Raw genomic sequence first — 13951 nt, forward strand, 5'->3', positions numbered from 1 at the left:
AGCCATTGGAAGCCAAATTTCCACTACCAAGTCCACAAGCATAAGTGTATATCTCCATTTGTCATATTCCCCTCTGCAACAGGCATGCAGGATTCTTCATCCTCTCAAAGGAATATCACTGCACTTGTAACCTGTATTCCATTATCTATTGTCTTCCCAGTATTTCCTCTCTGTGCTGCGTCAGTAATAGCTTTCCTTTCTGTTGGATCATTACTATCAGCTTGAAAATATGATCGAGTATCTCCATCAAAAATCAGCTAATAGAAAAAAAAGACAAAATTACTTCCTTAATATCCTATAACTTTCAGTTACCTACCTGTTTTTCTTTTCAGTAAGACTGCGCTAAAAAGAATGGATATATATATATATGTATGTATAACTGATTCACTTTGCTGTACACCTGAAACTTTCACAACATTGTAAATCAACTATACTCCAATAGAAGTTTAAAAAAAGAAAAAAAACTAAAAAAAAAAAAGTTTTTTCTTCCTCACTTCCCTTTTATGCTTCATTCCATCCTAATCAGTCCTGTGCTATCACCACTTGATTAAAACTGCCCTTGTCCATGTCACCAAATTCCAGGGAGCCAAACCTAATAAACAATTCTACAATCAACACTTTATTGCTCTCTCATCAGGATATGGTTTAGTTGATTCCTATCTCCCTCAAAAGTCCTCTTCTCGAAACTTCCATGATATTACAGTCCCAAAGTTTCCACCCCATTTCTTTGCTGTCTCCTCTGCTTCAACCTACTTCTCATTGTCAGGAGCTCCGGGGGGCTTAGTCACTTTTCTTCTTCTTTCCACAGTTTCTCCCAGGTCATTTTATTTAGTCCCCTAGTTGATGATTCCTTCTAAATACATATCTATAGACCAGACAGATATTTCTGAGTTCAGGACCTACATTGGACATTGACAATACACTTCACAGCTCTTTCAAACCTAATATTTCCAAAATGGATCGTTGATTTCATCCTCCCCATCACAGTTGTTCCTCTCCCAGTTTTCCTCAGCTCAGTAAATGGCACCACATCCAATTGCTCAAGCTCATCATCTGACTCATTCTTAAAATCTTCAGTTTTTTCAACTCTCCCATGGCATGTCTATCAGTAAGTCCTATTGGTTCTACTACCAAAATATATTTAGAATAAACACATGTCTTTCTACATCCTCTGTCATTATACTAACAAACCACTATCATCATTGCATTCTACCACAGTAGCATATTAACCATTTTCCTTCTTACCTTTCCTGCCATGTACAATAGGTTCTACACACTGTAGTTATAATGACTTTTTCAAAAAAATATAAAACTCAGATCATGGCATCACCCAGCTTAAAGCCTTCTTTCCATTGCATTTAGAATAAAACCACAAGTTCTTATCATGCATGCAAAGCTCTGAATGGCCAGCCTCCTTCAATCATACCTTGTGCCACTTTCTTACTTGCTTACTATAAGCTTCAGCCATACCCGCCCCAACTCAGCTCCTTGCCGACTCCAAACTCTGTTTCATTTCCTCCTCAGCTCCTTTACCTAAGCTGACCCTAAACTCAGTTTAGATGCTACCGCCTCAGAAAACCTCCCTGACAACCTCTCATAAAGTAGTCCCTCCCATCTAATCTTCCTATACCCATTCTCAGTACCTCTATCAAGGCACCCTGTTTATTTTCTTCATTGAATTTATCATATTTATCTAAATTTTCTTTGTGGCATCATATAGAAGAGGGAACTGAGATTTGAATTAAAACAACTTTTTTTGTACCCAACTTTGCTTTCACTTCCTCACCTGTTCCACTTGTCAAGTGACATGAATTATGATGATACTAGGAAAGTATGAAAATATTTGAAAGATGAACTGTGGGGGGATTTATAAGAAGTAGAAATGAAGAAAAAAAAGATTCTGAATCAACATTGTGGACCCAAACAAAACAGAAGAGAACGATTTTATAATGGAGTTATAGAATGTGTTTTTGGTAAGCTAGAATTAAGACATTAATAGTCTTTGGAGTTTACTCAGCTTTTAAAGGATCCAGTGATATTAGTGATAACAAAACTAGAGTGCCTGGCGTTAGGAACTCAATAAAAAAGCAAATGAATTTAGGAAAGGATAGGAATAGATAATAGTGAGTTTAAGGATAGGAAGTTTCAAAGAAAAGAAGGAATTATTAGAGAGTAGAAAAAACTAAGAAGCCAGAGAGAAACTCCAGAGTTCATTGTCTTCTGATTCAACTAAATTCTTTTATGGATTCCAAAGTAACTTGATTTATCAATTATCATGTGAGAGGCACAGGAAGGTTTTCTTATCCCTGCTCTGCTTCTTTGTTCTGACTCTCCCACACTCGCTTGCTTCTCTCTCTTCCTACCTAATCGTTACCATTATTTAGCATCCAATTTGAGGTTTTTCCACCCTAGGATACTTTCTGTGACGTCTCTCTCCACTGGAATTGCTCATCTCTTTGAAAGACTATTGCACTTAAGCTCTGTACCACTTACTGGTGCCTTAATTATATAGTGCTGTGATCCAATTTTTCACAGGTATTTGTTCTGTCTCCCTAAACAGACTGTTAGCTCTTTAAGAACAGGGATTGTGGTATAATCTTCTTGATAATCCCCTCAGCATCTAGGGCAGAATTTACCAAAGATTCTTAATAAATACTTTTGAAGAAAGAAAAGAAGAAACAAAATGCATAACCAATTAAATAATTCTAATATTCAGACAATTTTAGATTCAATGGGCATTTTAAATTTGTATAAAAGACGATGAGGAGCACTGAGAGTAACCAACGCGGGAATAAGTGCTAAACCAAGAATAGAATCAAGGTATTTATTATTTCAGTTGAAATAAGAACATAAAGGTTCAAAGAGAGCTTTCTGGTTTGAAATAAAAACTGCTAGACTCTTAATAAAAAAATACTTTTCATGAAGTACAGTATTTATTTTACATGTAAAATCAAATTTGGGTTGACAGAGCTAATTCATTTCCATGATTATTTTTCTCTTCTCTATTTGAATTTTGGAAAAGTGACAGTGAATTACATTTAGTTTTATTTCCGGATAGGTGAATCTGAGCCCAGTTAAAGAAAACACATTTGTCACCAATATGACTCTAAGCCCTGAGTAACCTCTCGTAGCATGCATTATTTTAAAGTACAAGAGGAACGACAAAGCAAGGCCTAGGGTATTTCTGTAAATGGCATAATGGGATAGTGTGCTGAAGTGGAACATCTTGGTACAGTCAGATGATTCCTTAAAGGCACCATTTTTAAAGAATTTAAGTTCCCATTTATCCGCAAGCCATGCCCTCTACAAGGGAAATGGTGTTTATATTTTTTTGACCAGATTTCAAGTAAAATCAATTTTCAAACTACCTAAAGAAAATGCATAAAAGTAAATAAAAATTATTACCTTAGAATGACACACTGTGATATTAAGTAAAGAACATTAATCTTATTATAAATCTAGAATATTGAGACAGCAATAAATATCTCAAACTTTAGGTGCTAAACAAATCAAAGACCTGTAGGAAATTTTCTAGATCAAGGTATTTCTTCCATATATTATGTTCTGGACATCTTAAAGACTGAGTCCTTCAGATGACTGTGATTTGGCTGTATTCTTAGGAATAAAGTAGATTAAAAAATGGATTAAAAAATGTGGAAAGGGTGAAAAAGAAAAGAAACAGTGCTAAATTCCTCGTAAGTACTCAGGTGGAAATGAAAGAGAAATATATTGAAATATTATTCCACCATCATTTATCCTATTTCATCAACAGATTAAATCGAAAACAAACACTTAAAGAAACATCAGATTTTTAGCTATATGTCATAAGGCAAAATATCTCTACAAGAAACCTGATTTCAAGATGGCATTACATGAGTAACACTATTTGAAAGTCATGACTTTTTCGCAGACGTTGGAGTTTCTTCTTTAACTAATAATACACTATCATTTGTGCAATCCTTGATGAAAAAACTAAGCTTATTTTAGAATAGTTTATGGAAAGTAATGCTGAAGGAACTTAGAATGCACTGAAGCTATATTCTTGCAAACTTACTTCACAGGAGGAGCCAGTATACCCTGATGGACATTGACAAACTTCCACAGCTGCTGCAATGCTTCTGTCAGTAGGATAGGGGACAGCAGATTCAAGGCCAACAGAGCTCAGCCTGGAGCAGAAGGAAAAAGAAATGGTAAATAAGCAACAGACTCCTAGGTGTTACATCCCTTGAGGAATAGTACAGAAACAATGATGTAAATATAAGCAAATTTTTATGTTGAAAAAGAAGGCAAATGAATATCCATAACTTGATGCTCTGGTCATTCATCATATTAGGCAAAGTCAGCCCAGTTAAAAGTGCTCACAACCAGTACCACGATCAAATGTTGAAAAGATAGGACTATTCTTGCTCATTTCTTGGTTTTTGGCTATGTGTTTTGATTCCATCCCCCCCTTTTTTTTTTGAGATACAGAGTTTAAAATCATAGTTGAAGGGGCTTCCCTGGTGGTGCAGTGGTTAAGAATCCGCCTGCCAATGCAGGGGACATGGGTTCGATTCCTGGTCTGGGAAGATCCTACAAGCCGTGGAGCAACTAAGGCCATGTGCCACAACTACTGAGCCTGTGCTCTAGAGCCCACGAGCCACAACTACTGAATCCGTGCACCCTAGAGCCTGTGCACGCCGCAACCACAGAGCCCATGTGCTGCAACTACTGAAGCCTGCGCACCTAGAGCCTGTGCTCCCCAACAAGAGAAGCCACCGCAATGAGGAGCCTGCGCACTGCAACAAAGAGTAGCCCCCGCTCTCCACAACCAGAGAAATCCCGTGCATAGCAACGAATACTCAATGCAGCCAAAAAAAAAAAAAACATACTTGAAGGAATTTTTAAAACAGAAAACACTCATATGACTGACTTATTTTTAATATTTAAACTAGATAAGCAGAAGGACATAATATTAATATTCAGTCCAACGTTTTAAATTTAAAGAAAAATGAAAGATGGAAATTATTTTGGTTGCTTTTTCTCAGAGATAGATCTTCATGTTGGTAGGTAAAAGTGAAACTTTTTCAAATGCTCAGTTGAATTAGTTAGAACTATTTTCCTAAATTGTTTTGGGCCTAAATTAAATTCACTGTTTTCTGTACTTACGGGCTTCATTTTATTGGTATTTCTGTACAATCTGGTGATTTTAGCACAGAGATTTGGTATCATTCATTATTCCTAGGAAAAGCTGGTTTGGTCAAATTGAAAAATGCTGTTACATAAATAGTATATATGTATAGTGTGTGCATGTATTTCTTTCCAAATATGCAACCAATATACATTCACAATTTAAATAAATGTTATTAGTGCCTTATTGGCTTTTTCCCATTAAAAAAACCAAAATGTAAAATCTTCATTGTTAAGAACACAAACTCAGAAGTCAGACAGATCAAGATTCATATCCTGTCTCTGACATCTACCAGTCCCACAGCCTAGGAAAAATTACTTAACATCTCTCGGCCTCAATATCATCATCTATGTAATGGAGATAAAACAAGAGTCCATAAACGATGAGCTTGATTAAAGGATTAAATGAAATAATGAATGTAAAGCTCTTGATATAGTACATAACTCATATACGTGGTTATAAAATGCTAGGCATTTTATTAACATATATTGACTGCTGCAACAGGATCAAAATGACTACATGAGTAGTACAAGAAATACTATTTCCATCCCCAAAACTAGATTTTTGTCATTTTAGTGTATTAAAATAAATTTTAACTAAACTCTAAGAGCACAAAATTAAATGACTGCTATTGATTCATAATGATAATTATTGTTTTTTAAAATGACTGATAGATCTCCGTAACACATAATATGCCATTATTTAACCATAAAAAAGATGTAAGTGATTCTTGCTAGGGTATGCATTTTCAGTTGCCTTCTTAAAAGTGGTGGTAGATTTTTATTGTTTGGCGATTCACAATTACCAAAGAGCTTGCCAGTTTGAGAATCTATATTGTAATCAAGCCAGAGAACAAAGTTAATCAGCTCATTAAATGTATCTTCAGAAGTGACAACCTTTAACCAAGTCGTAAGCTTTTCAGCAACAAGTTTCTAAAATCTTTATTGTTTTTACTGTGATTTTCTTAATCCTACAAGCATTAAAAATCACTGTTTTACAGTGTTCAGGTTACACAGAGATTGAAAGAATTTTTCAAACGGTAATTTTTTCCACCAAATAAACTTGTATATGAAGTGTCACTGGCAATATTTTTTTTAATTGAGGTGAAATTCACATAACATAAACTAACCACTTTAAAGTGTCATTTAATACATTCACAGTGTTGTACAACCAACATCTCTATCTAGTTCCAAACACTTTCATTAGCCCCCTCCCCCTTCCACAATAAAACCCGGTATCTATCAAGCAGTCACACTCTAGTCCACTGTTCCCCCAACCTCTGGCAGAATCTGCTTCTGTTTCCATGGATTTACCTATTCTGGATATTTCATACAAATGGACATATATAATACATGACCTTTTGTGTCTGGCTTCTCTCTGTTAGCATAATGTTTTCAAGGTTCATCCACGTTATAACACATATCAGTATTTCATTCATTTTTATGGATGAATGATATTCTATTGCATGAATCTACCATTTTCTTATTCCATTCATCTGTTCATGGATGGTTGGCTATTTCTACTTTTAGGCTATTGTAAATATACTGCTATGAACATTTGTATACAACTAGTTTTGAGTGCCTGCTTTTAATTCTTTGGGGTATATAACTAGGAGTGAAATTCCTAGATCTGGCAATTTTTAACACAACATAAGGTTTGGAAGAGTTACTAAAATAAGGATAGTACTTGTTTATGCTAACATGAGTTTATGAGTACTCCTGTTGTGTCGTCTCTACCTAGCCTGATCACGTCAATACATGCTCAACACATTTTTGCTGGATGGATGAATCTCTGGATGGATAGAAGGATAGACAGGTGGTGGGTAGATGAATAGATAGATGGATAAATGGATGGATACAAGACCAAATACATACATAAATGAATAAATAAATGGATAGATGAATGGAATGTAGCCATATTACAAACAATGTGTAACATACTCCATAACAAATGATACACTGAAGCCAGGATCCACATTTCAGATGAATGAAATCAGATAAGTAGAAGAAAACTTACTTGTTTTACCTAACAAAGAAAATAAATTGAAAACTGTTAGCATTAGGACTTGAGGCCAGAGGCCAGAACTCATCTGAATTTATTGTGACATCTAATTGCCTGCAATTAATGGACTGTCGCATGACAAACTTGTATTTCTGATCACTTTAATTTCAGAATTAGATGATTTCATGATTACTGTACTAGTTGATTATCATACAAAAGACTTTCGCAACTTACTAAACAGCAGCCTGGTCAATTGTATATAGATATAATCCCAGGATTTTCAATATAAAATTAATGAGCAAAACATAAAAAAAGATTACTGGAATGTTTTAAAATAGAAAAATGAGTAATTGACTGCTTTAAGAAACAATTTAAAATAGAACAAAACAAAAACAAAAATATTTTCAATGAACTGCCAACCTTCATTTGTCTTTTGAAACAACAGATGTTCCTCTCCTTAATCTATGTAACCATTCTGAGCTATGAGAAATTTCAACACTCAAACATCTTTCCCAGCAATATTCCACATTAGTATTCACTGAGCAGTCCCAATGTTCATTAGGTTCTGCTATTTGTTAAATGGGATTTTAATGTGTTTAACAGTTTTTAGTGTTACTCGTGAAGAAGGCTGCAGTTTATTCTTTTTCTCCCTTCAATATGGTCATTTTATTTTCTTGATACAGGCTGCATTGATTTAAATACATAATGCTGATAGTAATAAAGTACTAAAGTTTGGAGATGCACGAACTGTCAAAGACTTGTCAACTAAATCAAATGCTTTAGCTGGCTATCTCTCTTTATTATTATGAGTGAGAAATACAGAAGATGATGGATGAAGAGAAAAGATATAATTATATAAGCTAATATGGAAAATATTGGATTCATATAAGAAACACTGTCCTGGAACTGTCTTAAAGATTGTTCTTAATATTTTTGTTTTCCTATATTTTCCACCAGAGTTAGCTATGTCATGCTTCACACACAAAAAAAGAAAAAAGTCCAAACTATTCTTTAAATAACAGGACACTTGATCTTAAAACTCTTTTATATTCTTAATTCACCTTTTTTGTATAGAAGATATCTATTTAATTCTACTTAAACAAATGTTACTTCAGGTTCGTCACCATAAAGATTTTATCGCTGTTCAGGTGCTCTGTTCTATTTCATTTTTGACAAAACATAAGATGATGACTTAGAACTTCCTTTAGCCTCTGTCCTGTGGAAGTTCCACAAAGTACTACTCAATTAGTGAAGGCTGATCATTTTTACTTCATTCCTAAAAAGGCAACACAATCATTCACTGGTTCATTCAATGTCTGAGTGGGCCATCTGGGAACGAGCTAGACATTTTCTCCAAACATTTTCAATCCCATACCAAGTAAGGAAAATAACTGACAGAATCTGCTATTGTTGCAGCCATTCATCAAAAATATATTAAATGCTAATATAAGAATTCATCTCTTCCTCCCTAGTTCCACCAGGATGCTCTATGCACACTTCCATTGCACTCTTTATTATACTACCATAAACGTTACTACACGTCTGCCTTTCATACTCGACTATGCCTTCTTTGAATTCAATGATCCTTTATCCATCTTTGTATCCTCTTTCCTTAGCCTAGAACTATCACGTAACAATTACTGTGCACTGAGTGTCTTCTGTGCACTATCATGGGAACTTGAGACATAGCTCCTTTAAATATCAATGAAACTAATGCGGTAGTCATGTTTTTATCCACATTTACAAAGCCAGAACCTGAAGCTCAGAGAAGTAAAGTGCCTTGTCACTATAATACCATTAGCAAATGGTGCAGCACAGACTCAAACCCAAACCCAATGGTTAGCCTGTTACTCGACATTGCCTCCCAACATATACTAGATAGCAGGTCAGATGTTTTGGATACATCATTTTCTCACCTTAGCATTCAATCTTGAAAGTTAGGTATTCTTTTTGCCATTTTACAGAAGAGAGAGCTGCGACTCAAATACACAGGGAAGGCACTCAGTAAATGCTGGCAGACTGAATGAATCCAATGTTACAGAATAGATTTGGGAGGTAGTCAAAGATAATGGGGAGAAAACACATGTGGGCATAAACCCTGGCTGAACCTCTTCCCAAGAGCAAGTTACATAAATCTTTTTAAGAGCCTGAGAGCCCTCGTCATAATAATTTCATCAAAATGCGATTACCTGTATCATTAATAATGAATCCAATGTTACAGAATAGATTTGGGAGGTAGTCAAAGATAATGGGGAGAAAACACATGTGGGCATAAACCCTGGCTGAACCTCTTCCCAAGAGCAAGTTACATAAATCTTTTTAAGAGCCTGAGAGCCCTCGTCATAATAATTTCATCAAAATGCAATTACCTGTATCATTAATTTCAAAAGGTAGAAGTATACTATCAACACTATTTCCACAAGCCTCAAAACACTCCTTTGTTTATAAGGATTTTTCTAGATTATTTATTATGTAAATTCTGTGTAATATTTTTGATACCCATGCCAAAAAATTTACTATTAAAAGGCATGTGAAAACATCTTGCCTTGGAGAAATTTCGTATTTCTTTTCAAGCAATAAAGACACATGGGTTGCATCACAATAAAGTCATGATGGGCTCAGTTATGCTGTGGTAACAGACAACTCCAAATTCTCAGTGGCTTAACAGAAAACAAAAGTTTACTCATGTGAAATCCTCTACAGGTCTGGGTAACTATTCCGGGTAGCTGACCTATGTGTGCTGTCAATATTTCAGGCTGTTTTGATCTTCTGGTAGCTAAGTAAGCTCCACAGAGTCTCAAACTGGCAATTCAATGCTTTTCCAGGGCTTGGGGGGAGGAGGAGAGGAAAAATACATCATTTCAGCTCAGATTTCATTGGCCAAACCAGGTCCTATGACCACACCTACCCTCAAAGGAAATGCAATATTCCAAAAGGAGGAGATTAAAAATTTGATGAACTGTGCTAATGTCTACTATAGGGTATAAGAAAAAAGATCAAGCTAAATATCAAGGATGCTACTAAAAACAAGGTTTGGTGAATTTAAAGGAGAAAGATACACAGTTAGGTTAAGTTGATTTCTCTTACATTCTTAAAGGAAGAATGAAAATTTTTCCATTTTTATCTTCATCTTATCAATGAGGGCAATGAGAAGGAAATCAATTAATTTTATCGTATGGGCCTCTCAGCATTGTCGAAAAGAAATGACAGCAAAAATGGTCTCAATTTTAGAAATATCAGTCCATGCTTTATTCTAGATGTCTCCAAGTCTTAACGGTCCTTGGAAAAAGTGGTATATTCCCTGGAACGATGCAGGTCAGAGAGAAATGTTTCAGATTTGTGTGCTGATTTGCCATTAGCAAAATGCTTTTGCAGTCCTCTAATTCCATTCTCATAGTGACTTTCTGACATTGGCAAGCAATTGTCCTCATCTTTATTTTACAGATGAGGTGATTGAATCCAAAGAGGTCAAAATGACACTTATGTTTACAACTATTAAATCGCTAAGATGAAAACAGAAGTCAAAATCCTGACCTGCAGCCCACTTCTCCCTCCACTATTCAATTCCAGTTCCTCCATAACAGGAGGAACGTAAGCCCATTTGCTGAGAGAACTACCCTGGAAATAAATCTTCCTTAAGTAATTCTAAACATGGATTTCTGTTGAGATAGCTTCAATTTACTTGTGCTTGCACACAAGCTGTATACCAAGTTGGAAGCCTACTGTGCAAGACAAGTTGAAATCAATTCAAATGATGTTTTATAAATATGACTCAATCTACTAGTAGATCAGAGATAAATAAAATATAACAAGCGTACTGACTCGGGATTCATGCTGACTTTCGGCTCACCTGAAGTGGGTAGGAGTTTCAAATATGATATGGCTTTCACTTCTTGAACCACAGTGCCTTACAAAATGTAGGCTGCAGAAAGCATCACCTACTCGGATTAGTTCCTGTGTCAGATCCCATAGACACACTCTGTGAACACGTTGTTCGTGTATGGGGAAACCTCAGCAGGCTCAAATGAAACTAGTGATTTTCAGATGGGTAGACACTAAAATTATCTGACATGAATCAGGGGGGTTCATGTCTTTGGATTAACTAGTCTGAGAAACAATGCTGGCAAAAATAAATAAGTCCCCCAGCCACTTTTTGTCAATTTGCTTGTCATTTATTTTGAAATCCAGAGGACTCATCTTGTTGTACTTGTTAAACATCGTGGCAATCTCTACTTACTAAATGTGAAAAAACATGATTAATTCCTAAGGGCTGCTTCTCATCTTCATGGCATTTTAACCCAGCTTCTAGCAGAACTGACTCTGCAGAAGAGGTACATTGTTTGGCAGTGGTTCTGTTTATGAATCTGCGATACTCTCCTTTGGGAGATGGTAATGATGATTACGCTTAGTTAAAGTACTACAAATGAAAGACAAACTAGGCCATGCAAGCAAATGAAGGAGGTAGGGGAGCATCAGTAATAAAAAACCCCTTCTGCAGATAAATCAGTATTGGAGACATCGCTTTGATTATGGGTATGCCAAGTTGTTGGTTTGGGGTCACATTTGGTCATCGAATTAACCTGATTTAGGACAAAATTGCCACGAGAGCTTGTGTTATTTACTATTAGAGTAGAAAAGGAGAAAGGAAAAGAGCTCATTTAGACACAAAGTCAAAATTTTGTCAGAAAAATACATCTTTTTTTTTTTTTTTTGCGGTACGCAGGCCTCTCAATGTTGTGGCCTCTCCCGTTGCAGAGCACAGGCTCCGGACGCGCACGCTCAGCGGCCATGGCTCACGGACCCCGCCGCTCCGCGGCATGTGGGATCTTCCCGGACCAGGGCACGAACCCGTGTCCCCTGCATCGGCAGGCGGACTCTCAACCACTGCGCCACCAGGCAAGCCCCAACATTGTTTTAAAAATGGAAAGCACAGCAGCCTACAGTCAGCCCCTTATGGATGTTTGGTTCAAGTCAGGGAGCTCCTTCTTTAAGGAAAAAAAATGGAGAACAGAAAGGAATAATCCTGTGAAAGCATTCTAGGTAAAGAGCACTTTACATAATTATCACATATAATTTTCACAACGACCCTGAAAGGTAGGCACTATTTTCTCCACTTCACATTTGAAGAAATCAAGTTACCACAAGGACCAACCACTTGCCAAAGGTCACACATACAATAAGCAATAGAGCTAATTTAATTCCTAGTCAGGTTACCTCCAAAGCTCATACTTTCCTTTATATCATGCAGCCATTACAGTATTTTTTTTAAAAAACCTTGTAGTTACTTAAATGAAGGTGCTTATATTTCTCATCATAAACTATATACTATTAAGTCAGAGACGACTGAATTAAGTAATGGAAGAAAATATTTTACAAACCACTTTCTGAATACGGGTATCCTGGAATTGTATCACTTTAGTTTTCCACTATCTGAGTCATCGTAAAGGAGACTCTTTTCCAGTATAGCATTTATCAGTATGGGAATCATTCTTACTGCATGCTCTGGCAGAATTGAAAAAGAATCATCAATACTAAAAAATGACTAAGACAAATTCATCTTGGGTATGTAAAATTTTAAAGCTTAATAGAAACACTTTTCAGAAAACCAGTGCTCCGTTCTTATCTACTATTTGAAGACAGCAAACCTTAGGGATCTTCAGTCACTCAGCACATGCGTGTTTGCCCCAAGGTAAATGTGTGAACACTGGGAGATGCAGTTCTTGAGTTTACCTGAAGATGGCATCCATCCCAAGGCTGTATGTGATCTGTATAAGGACTCTCTTTAAATTCGCAAGCACGGTCATAAACTCTTTCCTACTGACAGGGAAATTTGTGCCATGTATGGTAAATAAATCTTCTTTAAGTGACAACACATTAATATGTTCTTCAGATGGTTGCAGATACACCTCATCTTGGGCTGTGCTGATTCTCAAGTCATTTCCCTAAAGAGAAAAGGAAAGTATAAAAGGGTAAAACTGTGAAAAAAGGTATTCTCTTCTCTGTGGATTATCTTCAGTAGGCTTTTAATTTCAGGTTAGCTTCCCCTGTCAGTCAGCATATTTCTAGTATGTATAAAAGGCAGAGAAAACAATTCAAATATTAGCCTTAACCAGATGCATCACAAAGTATAAGCTTTCTGGTTATGCATGATTTTGCTTCCCCCATTAATTAAAATAATAAATACCTGGCAACTCATAGATATATGTGACTACAAATGTCTCAGTTTTACAGAAGTGTACAAAAATCGCATATTTCAAATATACTATTTTATGGTGAATGGGGGTTGTATAGGAAAATAGGGAAGAAAACTTAGAACAGTGTATGAAGCTATTGTTTTAAAGGACTCTTCTATCTCGGGGAAAAAACCAAACAAACAAGAAAAAACCCTGCAGTTTAATGTTCACAATAGGATAATGGCATCATTACCATTTGGGTTAACATTTTATCTTAGTTCATTCGTATTAATAATATGTAACTTCTCAACGTTTTACATTTAGAGAATCCCTTTTATCTCAAAGGAATTCCATGACATACTTCTAGTTTCATACACATACATATGTAATGATATATATCACCCAGATCACTTCATCTAATACTGGGAACATTCATTTTGGGGAAAGAATTTTTTAAATTGATTCTCATGCATGAAAGTTTCAAGACAAAAAACAACAGAGCCTCATGCTAAATCAACATAGATCCATTTGGACTCATAAATATGCATGAAATGTGTGATTTTGTGTGAGTTGAGGGGAGGAGGGCATGTGTTATGTGAAAGGAAGA

The 13951-nt window shown here is 35.9% G+C and overlaps 1 protein-coding gene across 1 annotated transcript in view; it reads right to left on the bottom strand.

Moving 5' to 3' along the window:
- Nucleotides 1–13951, bottom strand: part of LAMA2 (laminin subunit alpha 2) — a 588138-nt gene that overhangs the window by 232395 nt on the left and 341792 nt on the right. The window contains exons 17-18 of the mRNA XM_024759015.1: nt 12902–13113; nt 4055–4166 (exon numbers count right to left, since the gene is read on the bottom strand). Coding sequence (XP_024614783.1) covers nt 4055–4166; nt 12902–13113 — 324 coding nt within the window. The remainder of the gene's footprint in view (nt 1–4054; nt 4167–12901; nt 13114–13951) is intronic.

Source organism: Neophocaena asiaeorientalis, unplaced genomic scaffold, assembly GCF_003031525.2.
Source record: "Neophocaena asiaeorientalis asiaeorientalis breed wild unplaced genomic scaffold, Neophocaena_asiaeorientalis_V1.1 scaffold5, whole genome shotgun sequence".
Taxonomy (NCBI): domain Eukaryota; kingdom Metazoa; phylum Chordata; class Mammalia; order Artiodactyla; family Phocoenidae; genus Neophocaena; species Neophocaena asiaeorientalis.